Source organism: Pongo pygmaeus, chromosome 4, assembly GCF_028885625.2.
Source record: "Pongo pygmaeus isolate AG05252 chromosome 4, NHGRI_mPonPyg2-v2.0_pri, whole genome shotgun sequence".
Taxonomy (NCBI): Eukaryota; Metazoa; Chordata; class Mammalia; order Primates; family Hominidae; genus Pongo; species Pongo pygmaeus.
The window spans coordinates 148,336,354-148,354,835 of record NC_072377.2 but is presented as its reverse complement, the minus strand read 5'-3'; the positions used below and the strand labels follow the sequence as shown (position 1 = coordinate 148,354,835).

The following is an 18,482-nucleotide window of genomic DNA, read 5'->3' as shown; positions in this document are numbered from 1 at the left end:
GACTATTCCATGCAGAGAGAACAGCAAGTGCAAAGGCAAAGACTGGCCATGTTGGAGTGATAGAAGAGGGCTCAGGTTGGCTGGAATATGGAGAGCCAAGGGGGCATGGGTATACGAGATTGAAATCACATATGGATGTCTAGACCAGGGTGAAGTGTTGAGTTTTAAACAGGACTTGTATCAGCTCATCTTGGCTGCTGGGAGGAGAGAGGATCGTGAAGGAGCTGGGAGGAGAAAAGCAGAGAGAGCCCTTAGGAGACAACTGCAGTCATCCAAACAAAGAGATAGGGAATGGAGCTAGTTAGTAGCAGATGAGATGGAACACAGTGAATAAGATACATGATATGGAAAACCAAAGAGCCTGCTTATTTATTGACTGTAATAGATGAGGAAAAGAGAAGACATAAAAATGGCTCCTGGGTCTATTATGGCCTTTTAGATTACTTTCAGCTGAGGCAAAGCAGATGCCCTTCCAGAATAATTTGCATTTTACGGTGAGCCCTGTGACTTTTTCCTTACAGAAAGAAAGTAGTCTGCAAATGGTTATAATACAGAGCTTAAGAGGCCAAAGTCATCGTTTAACTGTGTGATCTTAGGCTCGACGCTGCCCCTCTCAGAGCCTCAGAACCACCTTGATTAACCTCCGAAATACTTTGGAGGTAATGAGTTTTTCATTGGTGCAGAAATAGCCATTCCCTTGGTAGAAGTAGGATTGTAGAACTGAGAAACTGAACCAAACACAACAATTAGTGGAGTGCGTTCCTCCCTCATTACCCTGTAATCTCCAAAGAACCTCCTCATAGGTGCTCTTCACATAGTTTATCTTTGCACCTTAATGTCAGCACAGCAGCAAGTCCATGGCAGGGAAGGGGCAGCCCAAAATACATCCACCAGAGGGCAGCATAGAGCTGTGCTTGCCCAGATCAGCCCCTGAGGTCATCAGTCCCTGCTGTGGAGCATGCAGATACCTGCTTCCGGAGAAGAGCAGAGTTGGGGTCTGGAATCACTGCTGCTGAAGCAAAGCTTTTGGCCAGTGTACTGAGAAGAGCATGAGAATGTCATTGCTACAAACAATGACAAACCCTAAATACAACTGCAGCTTGCACAGTCCAAAAAACACATAAAATAGTATTTTTATCTTTAGCTATCTTACATGGAGTGCTATGTACCTGGCACTGACAGATGGGTAGACGCATTATCTCATTTAAGTTTTACATCAACCCTATGTGCTGCATCCTGTTTTTTATTCCTAGTTTACAGATGAGGAAACAAGTTACTGAAGATCAGTGATGGGGCAGTTTTCTGTAACTCTAAAAGTCTGTTTCACTATAAAACCTCCTCCTCCAGGCTGTATACATCTGCTTGTTATTTTTCTAGAGTTCTGCTGGCTGCTCTGTGGATAGAAAGGAAGTATTACATAAGGATTATATAGGATTTGGCTCTTGCCCTTGAAGTACGTACACTTTCAGAACGGAGAGAACAACTTAAATATCATACAAACAATTGTATATAATCCAGAGCTTGACGGCTTGGTAAAACTATGTTTTCACTACTCTCCAGTCTCAAGTGTTTTTCCACTAGTACTACACAACTGCTATAAACAAAGTCATTTTCATGAGATGTGGTGTGCTGTAGTCACACATTCAATCATTCATTCATTTGCTCTCCAAATATTTAATGAATATCTCTTACTATGACAGACACTGGATATCACACAGAAACATACTTCATCCTTGCCCTTGAGGGGATTATAATTTAGTTTGGGATGGTGAAAAATAGACAATAGCAAGTAAACCAACAAATACATGTGGGATTATAATTATACATGCCATTAAAAGGGTCCAGTGGTTAGCTATTATCCCTAGTGACCTCAGCTCTTGGACCAAAAATTTCCTGCTCTTGATTCCCGTGATCTCCTTCTCTATTCCAGCCACCAGGCAACCCTGCCTCGAGCAGGTCTTCTCTTCTGTGATGACCTTTCTGAATCGCCTCTGTGATTGCAATCTCATGGACACATGTCTCTCACACGCCTTTGGATTCCAGCCAGCCTTTCCTCCGCCCTCAGTGTATAATCCCTCTTTCTGTATTCTCTTGTCTGCTCAGGACTCCATGGCAGGTCAATTCAGCCATACCCTTGTTCCTGCTCTAAAATCCCCTCACCTTCCATGATGCCCATCCTGACCAATCCTGACTCTACCTAGCACTCTGACCTCTCTTCCCCAGCACCGCCCTGACCTTCTTCCCACTCATCCTCTCTGACCAAACCTCAAAGCTCGTCTGCAGACCTTTCAGGAGAACTTCCTTTGCTTCCTGTTTTATTCTCCATGGTCCCCATGTCAGGCTTTTTCTACTCCCCTCAATCCCAAATATACTAAATGCACATTGTAGTAAATGTAAGAAAACATGTGAACATCCTCAGCTTCCTTTGTCTTTACCTCAGAATCTTCCTCCACCTGTGCCCATTTGTCTTTGGCTCTCCAAGCAGAATAGGGAGTTTCTTGCTCTTGCAGGCACTTCATGATAAGGCCCAACGGTACTTGAGAAGAATCTTATAGAGGCACTCCATTCATTCCTTCATGCACGCCTACCTTTCCTACTGCATTCCACAGCTGGGTATTGACCACCTACTATTTTCCAGCATTACAGTTAGCACAAGAGATACCCCATAGCAGCCAAGGATCAGGGAGGAGCAGGTCAGGTAGAGTGGAACATTATGGGAGAAATGGGGTGTCCTGGTACAAGGTCAGGCAGGTGTTGGGGGCTGTGTGTGGAGAACATGCTCTGCACAACACCAGAGGTCATATTAACATTCTGAACTTATTCTAAAAGAAAAGGAAACCAGAAGACTGACCTGATCTGATTTGCAGTTTCCAAAGGATCACTGTGGTTGCAGTGTGGGGAATAGATTAGAGAGGGCCTGAGTGGAAACGGAATGGAAGGAACGATGGAAAGCTGGTACAGTAACCTGGGTGAGAGGGAATGGCTTCCTGTGCACAAAATCTCCACTCTTGAACATTCCGGCAGCCCTTGGACTCCGTGCATCTGTGATTCCTCGCAAGTGCCCCAAGGCTCTGGCCCTGCTCTCCCTCCCCTAATTTATCTCATGCAGAGTCTTGTGCCCCATCCTGTACGCTACGCTCTAAATGACAAGAACCTCTCTCTGTTCTCTGAACAGTCGGGCACATTCCCTCCTCCAGGCCTTTGCTCATGCTGTTCTCCCAACCTGAATGGCCCTCCCTTCTCTCAGTCTGCTCCTATGTTCAACCCCTTTACAAATGCTCAGTCATTACATGAAGAGAATGAAGCTAGTCCTCCTGGCAAATTTGTGTTTATAATTTATTATATCATGATTACATTTTGACTTGCATTTTAATTAGTTCCTTCCTGCTGTCCCCTAAATTGGGAGTCTTGTGGGAGAGGGAACATATTTTATTAGTATTTTTATTATCTCCTTCAAACCCATACTACCTTGCACAGTGGGATATCTTAGTGGGTGTTAAATGCTCCCTGTATGAAATCGCAAAGAATCCAACCCAATCCAATCCAATCCAGCTCAATTCAATTCAATTCAATTCAATGCCTTGTATACTGGTTATTTCTTTTATAGGTGGTAAGCCCTTTAAGGTTAGGCACTTTACTATGTTTCATTGTGTCCTACCTGGCTTATATGGTAGGAGCTTGATAAATGCTTATTGATTGCCTTACTTAAAGATACTCCTTGGTAGTGGAAGTGTTAAGTTGGCCTTGGACTCTTATTTCTTTTTATTTCGTAGATACCAGTAACTACTTCTTATGTCAAATAGGGTATGTGTAAGCTTGAAAGTTGTAATTCCATACAATTAAATGGCCAAAAAATGAAATGTAATACAGACTCTTAAATAGTTGATAAATGGGTTTAGGCAGCTGTATATAAAGACATAAACATATTATTCTTGGCAGGCTCAGCTTCATGAGGGCAAAAGAAAAAGTTATGACTGATGGGGACTGGGACAATGGTGGCATGACATTAGAGACCACAAATAACCTCCCTTCAATATCTATTTCACCAAATGGAGGCCTCCCCTGCTGCTCACAGCCGAAGGTGTCCTTTGTTTTATCCTAAATGCTGTTAAGACATCATCTGTAACTCTAGAAGGTCTATTACATCAAATTCATTGATATTGCATTCAAAGGACTTCCAATCTGGCCCAGGCCCCCTTACCAAACTCATCTTTAAGCTACACACTGCTCACTTCTTATGTAATGGAAATGCCCTTGTGAAGGTCACCATTTTTTTTTTATTGTGGTAAACTATGCATAACATAAAATTTCCCTTTTTAGTTATGTTTCAGTATACTATTCAGGGACATTCTTATGCAACCATCACCTTCATCCATCTCCAGAAGTTTTTCATCACTGCAAACTGAAATTCTGTACCCAACCATACCTATTTTTAATTTTTTAATTTAAAATGATGTCTTCTAATGATAGGAAGTTCAAACAGTATCAATGTGTAATTCCTACTCACCATTCCATACCCACTTTCTGCTGTTAACAGTTTGTTGTGTATTCATCTGCATCTCTTATTTTTGGGATGGAGTCTCGCTCTGTCGCCCAGGCTGGAGTGCAGTGGCGCGATCTCCGCTCACTGCTGCAAGCTCCGCCTCCCCAGTTCTGGCCATTCTCCTGCCTCGGTCTCCTGAGTAGCTGGGACTACAGGCCCCCACCACCACGCCCGGCTAATTTTTTGTATTTTTAGTGGAGACGGGGTTTCACCATGTTACCCAGGATGGTCTCGATCTCCTGACCTCATGATCCACCCGCCTCGGACTCCCAACTGCATCTTTTATTGTGTGCATAAAACACATATATAAGTCCATAAAAATGTATTATGTTACTTTATGAAAATTGAATCATAAATGAAAAATGCTGTTTCCATTTAACTGGGTAGTATGTACATTTTCCCCATGTTCTAACATATAGGTATACTCTGTTCCTTTTATTGTCCACAGAGTGTCCCATAGTGTGAGTGAATATACTATAATTTATTTAACTATTTCCCTAGCGATAGACACTTAGGTTTGTTTTTAAGGTTGTTGTTGTTGTTTTTCCTTTGAGAAACACTGCTACAATAAAAATCCTGGTACACTCAGGCAAGCATTCCTGTGGGACACATTACTAAAGGTTAAATTTCTAAATATAAATGTTTCTACTTAAAAAAAAATGAATGTATACTATCACATTACTCTTCACAAGTGTTGTAACTGCTTGTTTCCCAGGAGTGTACCAGGGAAAAGGGCTCTGTGCTTAGTAGCCATTGTTAATTCACATCTTAGTGTGGATTTGCTTGAAGTCACTTCCCTCTTTGATAGGACCCTAGATGTTCTCAAAGGAGGATCTAATAAAAAAGAAAGGAAGCCTCTAAGAAAGTGGTGAATTCATAAATTATGGTGGGTTGATCCTGTTTGGGAAAATGAGAGACACACACACATATGTTCAAAGGTTGACTTTTCATTTCACTGCGCAGAGCAGAGGCAAAGGCCATATGTTCCACTTGCTTAATTTTACTCTTCTTCACGCTCAGCAATTTGCCCCTGCTCATCCACACCAAAACTCTGGGCTTCGAGTCAAACCTCAACAGCAGTGTCAAGGCCTATAAGTCAGGGAAGAGCTGTGCCTCAGAGACACATCATCTTCAACTTCAACCAATTCAGACTTCCAAACATGCAGAGAGCCTACAGAAAAGAATGGCTTAGCTGAGACTTGATCTTACCATTTCTCAGCAGTATTTTCTATTTAGATTAATAAAACTCCAAAGCAGAGTAAAGAGGACTTGTGTTAGCTTTTTAGTTTTGATTTGTTCTGGTTTTTTTTTTACTGATGAGGAGCTGGGGCAGCACTTGTAGTAATGCATGGCTTTGGTATTTGCATAGCATAAGCTTACATTTATTAGAAAAGCATGTTATTCATTGAATTTCTCACGAAAATCACTGGTTTTAATTAAGAAGAAAATTAATGAAATGCAATTAGTTTTGCTAATAAAGAACCATGCTAATTCCTGCAAAAAATCTTATTTTCTATAATTAGCTCATATGGAATTCATTCATTAGAAAGAAAATCATGTATACATGCAGAAAACCAAACTGCTGAGTGGGAGAGTTTCTAATAACTGAACTCTGAGAGTAACTGTTGAATAGCAGAAAAACATTAAGCCAATATTTCCTGATATAGTATATCTCATGGCAGATTTCCAGAGCAACCATGAAAGGGGCCCCTTATTTTAGAGCCAAGCGTATGTGAAATGAGATTATTCTCTTAAGAACAGTTTTTCCATAAACCCAAGTTGTAAGGGCAAGAATATCTGATGTCACCCTTGTCATGACTAAGCCAAGAAAGGAGACTAGAGAAAATTTATTCTATTGCCATGACTCTGGGCATTTAAAAAATCAACAGGGAGCTTTGGAACTGGATAAAATCTAAATGTTCAATGTATACACTGAGACATGGGGTATTGCCATTGTGCTCCCCACCCACCCTTTTTTTTTTTTTTTTTTGAGACAGAGTCTCACTCTGTCGCCCAGGCTGGAGTGCAGTGGCGCAATCTTGGCTCATTGCAACCTCTGCCCCCCCGGGCTGAAGCGATTCTCCTGTCTCAGCCTCCCGAATAGCTGGGATTACAGGCGCCTGCCACCATGCCTGGCTAATTTTTGTATTTTTAGAAGAGACAGGGTTTCACCATCTTGGTGTGGCCCTTTTGAAACTGTATTAGGCTGAAAGCCTTTCACATATGGATAAGGATTCCTCTTAGATATCTACAAAGAAGTTGCCAGGATATTGTAGTAGACTTTTAGGGTTCTCTGCCCATCTTACAATAACCCCATAACTGCTCTTTTCAGCTTAAGTGTTGGCAACTAGTGTACATTATGTGACTCCATGATCCTCCCTACCACTGGCAAACCAAATTCTCTTTCCCAGGAATTTGGTATTGGGACTAAAGTATTGTGATTGAGTCTTGGCTGGTAAGTGGAAGAAATCTGTCAAGAATTGTGTAATTCCTATCTTCTATTACCACATTCATGGAGAAGCAGAGAAAAGAGAGATTGAGAGAGATATAGAGAGACAGAGAGCTAAGAGTTGGAGGATGGATATAGAGAGACAATCAGAGAAAAGAAATAGAAAAGAAAGGTCTTTTGTTTTTATGTTTTCTAGTTCAGGTGATTTCCTAAAGCCTGGCTGAGTTGTTGACTTTGAGGTCCTCATGATACTCCTCTATCCTTGTAACAGACCTCCCCTCTTTTGCTGATGTTAACCTGAATAGAATTCTGTACTTGCAACAGAAGGTCTAACCATTGCACATGGTGGAGTACATATTTAAGGAGAGACCAGCTAGGGGTAGAAGCCAGGGAAGAAAAAAGGGAAGAGAAAAAAAAAAAATAGCAAGTACTCACTATGTGTCAAGCAACTGGCTAAACACTTTAAAAATTATCTTATTGCTCCATAAAGTATCCTTTAAAAAGATGTTATTTCTCCCCATGTTTTCAAGGAAGAGTTCCAAATTTCAGAGGTTTAACTATAGGCTGCACAGCTGGCTGGTGGAAGATCCAGAATTTGTATTCACATTTGGGCTATTGGGCTTGGGCTCTGGTCTGACTGTGATAAATAATAGTCACTTTGATACTTGTGTAACCTTGAGCAAAGCACTTCACTCTATTTAGGCCTTGGGTAAATTTTAAGGTCCCTTCCAACTTAATAGTATAGTATCACTTTAAAAAATTATTTAGAACAGTGTTTCTTTATCCAATACTTTGAGTAGGAGTGGAGGTGGGTGAGTTAGATCTAAGCTTTGATGTCCTTTCAAATTTTACCCATCCTTCATCCCTACCCTACCCTTCCCCTAAAGAATTCCATAAGCTCTGGTGGATGCATAAATGTCATGGGCAACAGAGTTAAGATTTAAACCCAGGGCTGTCTTACCACTTTGTTATGCTGCTGTTTCCTCTTTTACTATGCCTATTGGAATAATATAGAAGTTCAATAATTTTTTCAACTGAATTGCGTGAATATTTGCCACAAATGACTAATGTGTCCTATTTTGAATGCTTCTTTGCACATTATAGAATTAACTTGTCAATTTCTAATAAAAATCCAGCTGGTATTTGTATTGGAATTGCATTGAATCTATTGATCAGTTTTGGAATATTGCTGTCTTAACAATATTGAGCCTTTTAATCCATGAATATAATATACTTTCCCACATTTTCAAAGGTCTTCTTTAATTTCCCTCAGCAGTTTTGTAGTTTTCAGCCTAGAATTTTTGCATTGGATTTATTAATTTATTTCTAGGTATTTGATATCTTTGGATGCTGCTGCAAATCAATATTGTGAAAATGACCATACTGCCAAAAGCAATCTACAAATTCAACACCATCCCCACCCATCAAAATACCATCATCATTCTTCACACAATTAGGAAAAAACAATTCTAAAATTCATATGGAACCAAAAAAGAGCCCGCATAGCCAAAGCAAGATAAGCAAAAAGACCAAATCTGGAGGCATCACATTACCTGATTTCAAACTATACTATAAGACATAGTCACCAAAACAGCATGGTACTGGTATAAAAATAGGCACATAGACCAATGGAACAGAATAGAGAAACCAGAAATAAACGCAAATACTTACAGCCAACTGATATTTGACAGAGCAAACAAAAACATAAAGTGGGGAAAGGATATCCTTGTCAACAAATGGTGGTGAGATAATTGGCAAGCCACATGTAGGAGAATGAAACTGGATCCTCATCTCTCACCACATACAAAAATCAACTCGAAATGGATTAAGGACTCAAATCTAAGACCTGAAACTATAAAAATTCTAGAAGATAACATTGGAAAAACCCTTCTAGACATTGGCTTAGGCAAGGATTTCATGGCCAAGAACCCAAAACCAAATGCAATAAAAACAAAGATAAATAGCTGCGACTTAATTAAACTAAAGAGCATTTACACAGCAAAAGAAACAGCAGAGTAAACAGATGACTGACAGAGTGGGAAAAAATCTTCACAATCTATACATGTGACAAAGGACTAAGGACTAATATCCAGAATCTACAACAAACTCAAACAAATCAGTAAGGAAGAAAAAAATCCCATCAAAAAGTGGGCTAAGGACATGAATATACAATTCTCAGAAGATGTACAAATGGCCAACAAACATATGAAAAAACAGTGAGCATCACTAACGATCAAGGAAATGCAAATCAATACCGCAGTGCAATACCACCTTACTCTGCAAGAATGGCTATAATCAAAAAATCAAAACACAGTAGATGCTGGCATGGATGCAGTGAACAGGGAACACTTTTACACTGCTGGTGGAAATGTAAACGAGTACAACCATTATGGAAAACAGTGTGGAGATTCTTTAAAGAACTAAAAGTAGAGCTACCATTTGATCCAGCAATCCCACTGCTGGGTATCAACCCAGAGGAAAAGAAGTCATTATGCGAAAAAGATACTTGCACACACATGTTTATAGCAGCATAATTTGCAACTGCAAAATCATGGAACCAACCCAAATGCCCATTAAACAATGAGTGGATAAAGAAACTGTGGTATATATATACAATGGAATACTACTCAGCCATAAAAATGAATTAATTAATGGCATCCACAGTGACCTGGATGAGAATGGAGAGTATTACTCTAAGTGAAATAACTCAGGAATGGAAAACCAAATATCATATATTCTCACTCATAAGTGAGAGCTAAGCTGTGAGGACGCAAAGGCATAATAATGACACAGTGGACTTTGGGGACTCAGGGGGAAAGGGTGGGAAGGGAGTGAGGGATAAAAGACTACAAATAGGATGCAATGTATACAGCTCATGTGATGAGTGCACCAAAATCTCAGAAATCACCACTAAAGAATTGACTCATGTAACCAAACACCACCTGCTCCACAATAACCTATGGAAATAAAAATATTTAAAAAATATATTCTTGGTAGCAGAATAATATTCTCCCCCAAGATGCTCATGTCCTAATCCTCAGAACTATGACAAATGATAATTAAGTTTGCAGATGGAATTTAGATTGCTAATCAGGTGACCTTAAAATAGGGCGATTGTTTTGGGTTATCTGAGAAAGCTTAATGTAATAAAAGGGCCCTTAAAAGTGGAAAAGAGGGCTGGGCACAGCAGCTCATGCCTGTAATTCCAGCACTTTGGGAGGCCGAGGTGGGCGAATCACCTGAGATCAGGAGTTCAAGACCAGCCTGGCCAACATGGCGAAACCCCGTCTCTACTAAAAATACAAAAATTAGCCAGGCATGGTGGCACTCACCTGTAATCCCAGCTACTTAGGAGGCTGAAGCAGGAGAATCACTTGAACCCAAGAGGTGGAGGTTGCAGTGAGCCAAGATCGTGCCACTGCACTCCAGCCTGGGCGACAGAGCAAGACTGCATCTCAAAAAAAAAAAAAAGAAAAAAATAAAAGGAAAAAAGAAAAAGAAAAAAGTAGAGGAGGAAAGCAAAACAGGAAAGTTAAAGGGATACATTACTTTGAGAAAAGGTTAGAGAGCTGCAACACTGTTAGCTTTAAAGACGGAAGATGGGACAATGAGCAATGGAATGCAGGTAAATCTGTAAGTTGGAAAAGGAAAGGAAAAGGATTCTCCCTAAGAGCCTTCAGTTAAAACCACAGCCCAGCTTACACCTTGACTATAGCCAAATAAGGCCCTGATTGGATTTCTGTCCTCTTAACTGTAATAATGAATTGTGCAGATTTAAACTACTAAGTTTGTGGTAATTCAGTATAGCAACAATAGGAAACTAATACAGAATTAGGGAAAAGTTCAGTAACATAGGACTCTGAACTTTGTTAGAAAGGTCAGTTCTCTCTTCTCTTCACCCCTAATCCCTTCATTCATGGAGCTTGCCCCACGGTGACATCCTGAAATTTGCCAGCTTTGGGAACAGTATCAGACAGAGCAACATTTGCATTTTTGCACCATCCATGCCGAAAAGCTGAGCAACAGAAAGGTTTGACAGGATATCAAATATCAACAAATGAGAGCTAGGTCAGGAAGAAAACCTGGTAGAAGCCACACAATATTTGTGCAGTAGCCACAGGTATTTGTGGGCACAGGTGAAGCACTACTTTGAAGGATAACCTTTAGTGGGGACAAATTCCATTTTGAGAAAGTAGGAGACTAAAAGATATAATTTTTATAATTATGACTATTTGTAGGTGAGGCCAACTTGGATTATGCTAATAATAAGATATACACTAATACTGGTTAATTTCTGAAGTTTATGACATAATTTTAAATATAATTAGAGAAGATTGAAGATTACCTCTATAATGAGAGCATCCTTGCATATTAGTTTTTCAATATCTTGAGTGATAAAAAATAAGGAGGATGTGAGATGTTGTGCTGGGAAGTGCACACAGGCCTCTGACTGTCCTCTCTCTGCCAGCTAAGTCCTGAGTGACCTCCTACTGTGAAGTGAAATGCAAAAAATAGAAAGGGCATTTGTTGGGGCCAGTGTAAGTCAACTGTTTCCATCCTTATTCCTTAACTCAGAAACTCAAATGAAGAAAGACATTGTCAATTTCATGAGCAGTCCATATTTTTTTCTATTGATGAGAGATAAAGAATAACAAATAAAAGTATTTTATAAGGATATGAGTTATAAAATTAACTTTTTGTTATCTCCAAATTGCTATTTTGCAAGGAAAAAATATAAGTAACAAATATGAGTATTCCTTTTTTTTGGATCCATATTTGGCTGGATGAAGCCTGGACAGGTGTCATGGTTATAGATTATTGTCATGTGTCTGAGTTGTGATTTCAGTATGCTTATTGCTAGTTCTTTTATTTTGCCAATGGCTATATTTTTAATAAAGAAAAAGACAAGGATAGATGAGGAAAATATAAAACATTTTTATCTTCAATGCATGTCAGTAAGAATGATGCTATGAAATTTCAGTTAATAATGAAATTGGAGCTACAAAGACCAAATCATAAATAAAATGAATTTGCAATAGTGTTACTCATAGTAACACATAAAAATATGAAAATATCATGTGCCATATTTGCCTCTGCACTGAGTTATATCTGTGCTTATGCTTCAATACTGTAATTGGCCATCTCATTTCTATTGCCTATGGAGCAAAAGTCTGAAATAAAAAAGGAATATTCATATTTATTACTTATATTTTTTCCTTGCAAAATGACAATTTGGAGATAAAAAAAGTTAATTTTATAACTCACATCCTTACAAAAGAATTTTATTTGTTATTCTTCCAAAGGAAATCCACATGCTATTTACTTTATCTCTCACCAATAGAAAAAAATATTGACTGCTCATGAGACTGACAATGTCTTTCTTCATTTGAGTTTCTGAGTTAAGGAAACAAGGATGGAAACAGTTGACTTATGCTGGCCCCAACAAATGCCCTTTCCATTTTTTACTTTTCAGTTCAGCTAACATTTATTGACAGCTTTTACTGTGCCAAGCACTGTGCTAGATGCCAAGGATACAGAAATGATTAAAACACAGTTCCTTTCCTCAAGAAGCCCAGGCTCTGACGGAGGAGGCAAACAAGTGCTTTAGGCCAAAATGTAAAACTATGAGGGCACCAAAAAGGGAGTGGTTTATTTTGCCTGGAAAGAAAACCTTCATAGAAGAGGTGACATTTGAAAGGGGACTTGAAGGAGAAAAGAGGTCAGTAGTTGTCCGTATGAAACAATAAAACAGCATAAAAATTCTAAAAGAAAGTCCTGTTTGTATTCTGTGGGCTACCTGTGCAACTGGATCCGAGCATTCCCTGGGGTGGCTGAGGGGGCTGTGTGGACAAGACAGAGCACAGGCTTCCCCGGCCTCTTCAGTCCAGGCTGAGTGACCTCCAGCTACAGGAAGGAGAAAACACCAGATCCCTTCAGTGCACGGCCCAACACCTCCTATAACGTCAACCCAGGGCTCCGTGTGTCCTCTTCAATGGAGAAAACAAGACAAAACAAAAACAACAAAACGACAGCAGGGCCTTCCTGCCATTTCCTGACTCTGAAATGAGGTCAGTGAGTTAATGAATGAAGCCATCGTGTCTTTATCTGTAAACTGGAGAAAGCTATACCCCTCTCAAGTGCTTCTGTGAGGATGAAAGAGAGAAATGCATGCAAACCCCTGGCACATGATCCTGAGAAATGGGAGCATGGCGATGATGGTGATGATGGTGGCGATGCTAATGATAAAGGACGGGTCTGGTCTCTGGGCTGCCTTGGGAAGCCTGAGCATCCCATGTGGTGGGCAAGAACAATGTGATCTTGGCTACCCTGGCTCCGACCCAGAGGGACTTCCTGCCCATCTGCACTTCCCTTGCCGTTGTCCTTGTGGCTCAGGTGGTGCAGGCAGCTGCTCCAACTGCTGCCTCTGGTGCCCTGACAGCTGCAGGGAGCCAGGCAATGGGCTATGAAACCGAACCTCAACTGGAAACTATCTGCCCTAAATAATCCCAGCAACAAGGTCCGTCTCACTCCTCTCCCCTGCCTGCCCCCATCCGTGTTTTCACCTGTTGTGGTTTCCCTCTCATTCCACCTGCATTTTCTTTCATTTTCTTTGCCCCTTCTCTGCCTCTTTCCCTCTCTCTCTTTTCTCCCTCCTCCTCGCTCCCTCACCTCTTTTTTCTTCTCTGCATTCTGGCTGCTCCTCCAGTTCTGGTTTCTCCGCTGTGGTGTGGCAGAGGATGTGAGGTCAGAAGGCTCAGGGCCTGCCCGGCTTCTTAGATGCGGGGCAAGCCGCCTCGGCCTCCTGGGATGTGGTTTCCTCATCTGCAGAATTGGACCAGAATGACTCTGGAGTGTTCCTTCCGCTCTAAACTCCCGTTCTGTTATATTATGTTGTGTTTGCCTTTGTGCCTGCTTTTCCTGTTTCAGCTGTCTCATCTGTCCACCTGCTTCTCCCATCTGCATCCCACCCCTCCGGTCCAAGCCGCCTGCATCCCTTGCAAGGACCCCTAGAGCAGCCTCCTGCTACTGGAGGTCTCCCTGCTCCTGTTCTTATCCGCATCCAATGTGTTATCCACACAGAAGCCAAAGTGACCTTATCAAAATAAAGATGAGATTGCTCACTCAGCTTAAATCCTCCAAACTCCTTTACACCCCTTTTCTATCATAGGTCCCTGTTTATGTTCTTCAGAGTAATTATTATTGCCTGAAATTATCTTTATTTACTCATGAATTTCTTAATGTTGATGTATCATTTGCTGTCTGTCTTCCACACTAGAATGCAGGCTCCAGGAGTGATGGACTTGATTGTCTTGTTTACTCCATATCCTCACTGGAGGGGCCAGGGCCTTTATTCTTTCCATAAACACTGAATGAGGGAAACTCCTTTTGCCACAGAATCCATCTCTCCCCTTCTTGAGAGTATTCTCTCCTAACCACACCATTTCTTACTTAGAAATACCTGTGCCTGCCAGAAATCTTGCCCATCCTTCTCTGTCATTTCTAATATAATTCCCCTCATTCACTTTTCTCAGTCAGCCGGGTCCTGTGTTCTCATGGGCTATTGTAAAGAACAATAGCAATGATGAAGCTAGTTCTTCTCTCACTTTAATGTCAATCTGTGCCGTTGGATGTCTTAGGATAAAATAACTTAATGACTCTGAGACTTGAATCTAGATAATTGTCTTGCAATTAAAGAGACTTCTTTAAGATTTCTTTAAGAAAATGTATTAAAACTTCCAAAATTCTGTGCTTGGTTCTTGGGAAGATGTTAGGAGTAGCCATTTTCTTTAAAACACCTCTTTAAAGTAGGTAATGTTAATATGTGCATTTAACAGGTAACAAAACTGGGATTTAGAGAGTGCACAACTGGACAAGGCCATAGAGCCAGAGGTGCATGGAGCCAGGATTTGAATGGAAGAAGTGCAATGCCAGACCCAGGCACCTAGCCACCACATGGGTGACCCTAGTCACCCTCTCACTCCCTAGATTAGATTACTCTGCATTATTTTCAGCATAACACTTATAAGTACCTGATGCAGTCAGATTTCTTGTGTCTATTTGCTTCCATTATAACATAAACTCCACCCAGGCGGTTACCATATCTGACCTGTTCACTGCACTTATTCCAATGCTTACAATAGTGCTTCATACATAATGGACGTTCAATAAATATTTCCTAAATGAATTAGTTATTTGCATATTGAGGATGAGATATAAAAGAAGGCCTGATAATTCTGTATATAAAACTCCATCTTAGCCAGGCACTGTGACTCACACCTGTAATTCCCAGCACTTTGGGAGGCCAAGGCAGGAGGTTCGCTTGAGCGTAGGAGTTTGTAACCAGCCTGGTCAACATAGATCTCATCCCTACCAAAAAAAAAAAAAAAAATTAAAAAGTAGCCAGGCACGGTGGTGCATACATGTAGCCTCAGTTACTCAGGAGGCTGAGGCCAGAGGATCACTTGAGCCCAGGAGTTTGAGGCTGCAGTAAACCGTGATCACTCCAATGCACCCCAGCCTGGATGACAGAGAAAGTCTGGGTCTGTAGAAAACAAAACCATCTTCTTCGTCGATGGAATTTTGTCAAAAGTATCTTCAGTATTGGCATATCTTTTTCCTTTGAGAATGCGTTGGCTTTTTGCAATTAGCCAAAACTGTTAAAGACTGCTTTTTTGTCAAAAAGAACATATGGTCATAAAGCATCATCACTGCTTTTCTTGCCCTGAAATTAGATCTATTTGTGGAGGTGTGGAGGTCTAAATTTCTGTGCTTTGGGAAACTTATGCACTCTGGTAAGGCCCCTGGACTCTGTCTCAGAATCATTGTTTTTATAAGTATAAAAGAAAATATATAGAATTATAAAGAGCCAATTATATTGAATACAGTTATCAAAATGTTAAAAATTGTGACATAGTAACATATTTGCTTCTTTAATAACGTATTAAATAAGAAGATCTAAAAATGTCTAATATCAACCTGGGAATGATATTTACAGATATCTGCAAAAACTAAAATGTGTTATGAAAATAACAGAATTAAATTAGACTCAGAATTTTCACTGGTAACAAAAATTTAGGTATTACTATTGCTTTCATAATTAAAGGAAACTTTAACTTTCTTTTTTTTTTTTTTTTTTTTTTTTGAGACAGAGTCTTGCCGTGTCACCCAGGCTGGAGTGCAGTGGCGCAATCTCGGCTCACTGCAGGCTCTGCCTCCCGGGTTCATGCCATTCTCCTGTCTTAGCCTCTTGAGTAGCTGGAAACTACAGGCACCCGCCACCATGCCCGGCTAATTTTTTGTATTTTTAGTAGAGATGGGGTTTCACCATGTTAGCCAGGATGGTCTCAATCTCCTGACGTTGTGATCTGCCCACCTCGGCCTCCCAAAGTGCTGGGATTACATGCTTGAGCCACCCTGCCCGGCCAGGAAACTTTAACTTTAATAAAGAGGTTAGTACAAAGAAAGATATAATTTTTCCTGCCCAGATTTACAGGCTCCTGAATCTTATCCACAGACTCCATGGACCCCAAATTTTAAAACCCTATATTAGAGAAATCCAGAATAGGTTCAGCAATAGCAGCTACATTTAAGTAAGTGTATTACCTCTTAAGGTGACCCTAAACAGGTTATTCTTTACATGGTGTATAAGTTCTGACATACATGGTTATTTTTAAATTCAGCACCACTTTTAAACCTACTCTAAACATTTTAAAATTTTAAATTATTTAATTTTAAATTAATTTTTAAAATTAAAGATTTTAAATTAAGTTGTTAAAATTCAGCATCACTTTATACCTACCAATAGCGGTCATAGTTATTATCATTTTAATCTGTTTGCTTATTCTCTATCTACATATATATGATATAATATTCTGAAAACTTTTAATCCTTGACTATTACAAATTTATAAATTTTATTGGTAGATTTTATTTTATATTTTTAATTTGGTCCTCCTCTTTTATCTTTTCTTGTTTTTTTTGACCAACATCTCCCTAATCCCTTTCCCAAATTTATTGATTTTTACATATTAATTTAAAACAGTTCATGCAGTCACATAATCCAAAAGTTCAAAAGGTATAAACATGCAGAAAATCTCCTTCTATCTCTGTCCAGAGTCACTTGGGTCTCTTCCTTTAAGGCAACCAATATTCATTTCTTATATATTCTTTCAGAGTTGTTTGAGATATACAAGCTTGTAAATTGTAGCATATTATCCACATGATTTTCCACGCTGTTTTTTTCACTTACTTCTATGTCTAGAAGTTAATTCTATATTGGTGCCTTAAAACCTTCTTCATTTCTTTTTTGGCTGCATAGTCTATTATAAGGATGTATCATAATTATTTAAACAGTCTCTTAGTGATGGGCATTTAAGTTTTGCTATTTGATTTGCTGTTTACTATCATGAAAATTATTTGCTATTAGAAAAAGAGAGAACAGCAAAAAGTATCATCTAAGATCAGAATTTTGTCATGGACACCCACATATGTGGGACTTAGAATCATGAACCCTAAATATAAGTAGGCGGCAAGAGATGTATACCATATAGAGGTTAATATAACATATTGAAAATCACAATATCATGGATAATACCCCAACAGGATAGAGAGGAAACACAGAAATGTCATCAACTCTTTCAGCGGTCTAGGCCAGATTTAGCATTTTTCAGGACCTAAGAGGGGATAACTGAGGGCAGGTAGGATATCCCCAGTTTGACAGGCCCTTTTGGAGGAAGCTTGAAAGTTTCAACGGAGCACATTTGTTTTGTTTTGTTTACTCTGGCTCTCAGGAACAGAGACTTGAGTTAATAACACTCTTTGGTTCACGGCACAATCTCATCAGTGGTCCATGGAGGTTCCTCTGTTGTGCTTATTTATTCCTGTTAACCCCCATTTCTGTCTTTCATTGCCCCCCTCCCGCATCATTCTAAACAAATGTGTTTAATGTGTATATTTTTATGTGCAAAACGGATATGATGATATTTTGTGCATGTGTGTGTATTTCAGATTTACAGCAATGATACTGGATTATAACTAATTCTATTTCTTCTTCCACCTCCACTATGTTGTATGGTCCCTCCATGTTGCTACGCAAACATCTAATTCATGGTCTCTAACTGCAGGGTGGTCACATCCATCACTTTGTATCCACCTGCTTTCTCAGTGAGGGACAGCCAGGGTGCCTCCTGCTCCTTGCCACCAGTAATTAAATTGCAGTTCACAACCTTGCATGTGCCCCCCTCTGGATCTGTGTAAGAATTTATCTGGTGTACACACCTGGGGTAGAATTGCTGGGTTATACAATCATATATACTTAGTTTGACTAATTACTGCCAGATTACTCCCCCAGATGGCTCCTCAGTCAGCAACAGCAGAACACCTGAGAGTTTTCCATCCCCGTATGTTTGCCAGCTCTTGAAATGATCTTGCTTTCAATTTTTTTTCCAGTCAAGTGATATATCATAATTATTTGCATTTGCATTTGTCTATT

General features: G+C 39.9%; 1 protein-coding gene across 1 annotated transcript; it reads right to left on the bottom strand.

The window, feature by feature from the left end:
* Positions 1 to 5,625: 5,625 nt before the first annotated feature.
* On the bottom strand, positions 5,626 to 18,074 carry HMHB1 (histocompatibility minor HB-1). The gene is made up of 3 exons (XM_054487147.1): positions 18,005 to 18,074; positions 13,662 to 13,712; positions 5,626 to 5,714 (listed from the first exon to the last, which is right to left on the bottom strand). The coding sequence occupies exons 1-3, from the start codon at positions 18,072 to 18,074 to the stop codon at positions 5,626 to 5,628; spliced, it is 210 nt and encodes a 69-aa protein (XP_054343122.1).
* Between the last annotated feature and the right edge of the window lie 408 nt (positions 18,075 to 18,482).

Bases quoted from the DNA above. Each gene is read 5' to 3' on its own strand.
- HMHB1 (XM_054487147.1), bottom strand. From the start codon at position 18,074: ATGGAGGGACCATACAACATAGTGGAGGTGGAAGAAGAAATAGAATTA. The intron at 13,713-18,004 runs GTAAATCTGAAA...GCCACACCACAG, and splicing joins TATAATCCAGTATCATTGCT to CGGAGAAACCAGAACTGGAG. The intron at 5,715-13,661 runs GTGAGGGAGCGA...TCTTTTCTGTAG, and splicing joins ATGCAGAGAAGAAAAAAGAG to GCTCTCTGCATGTTTGGAAG.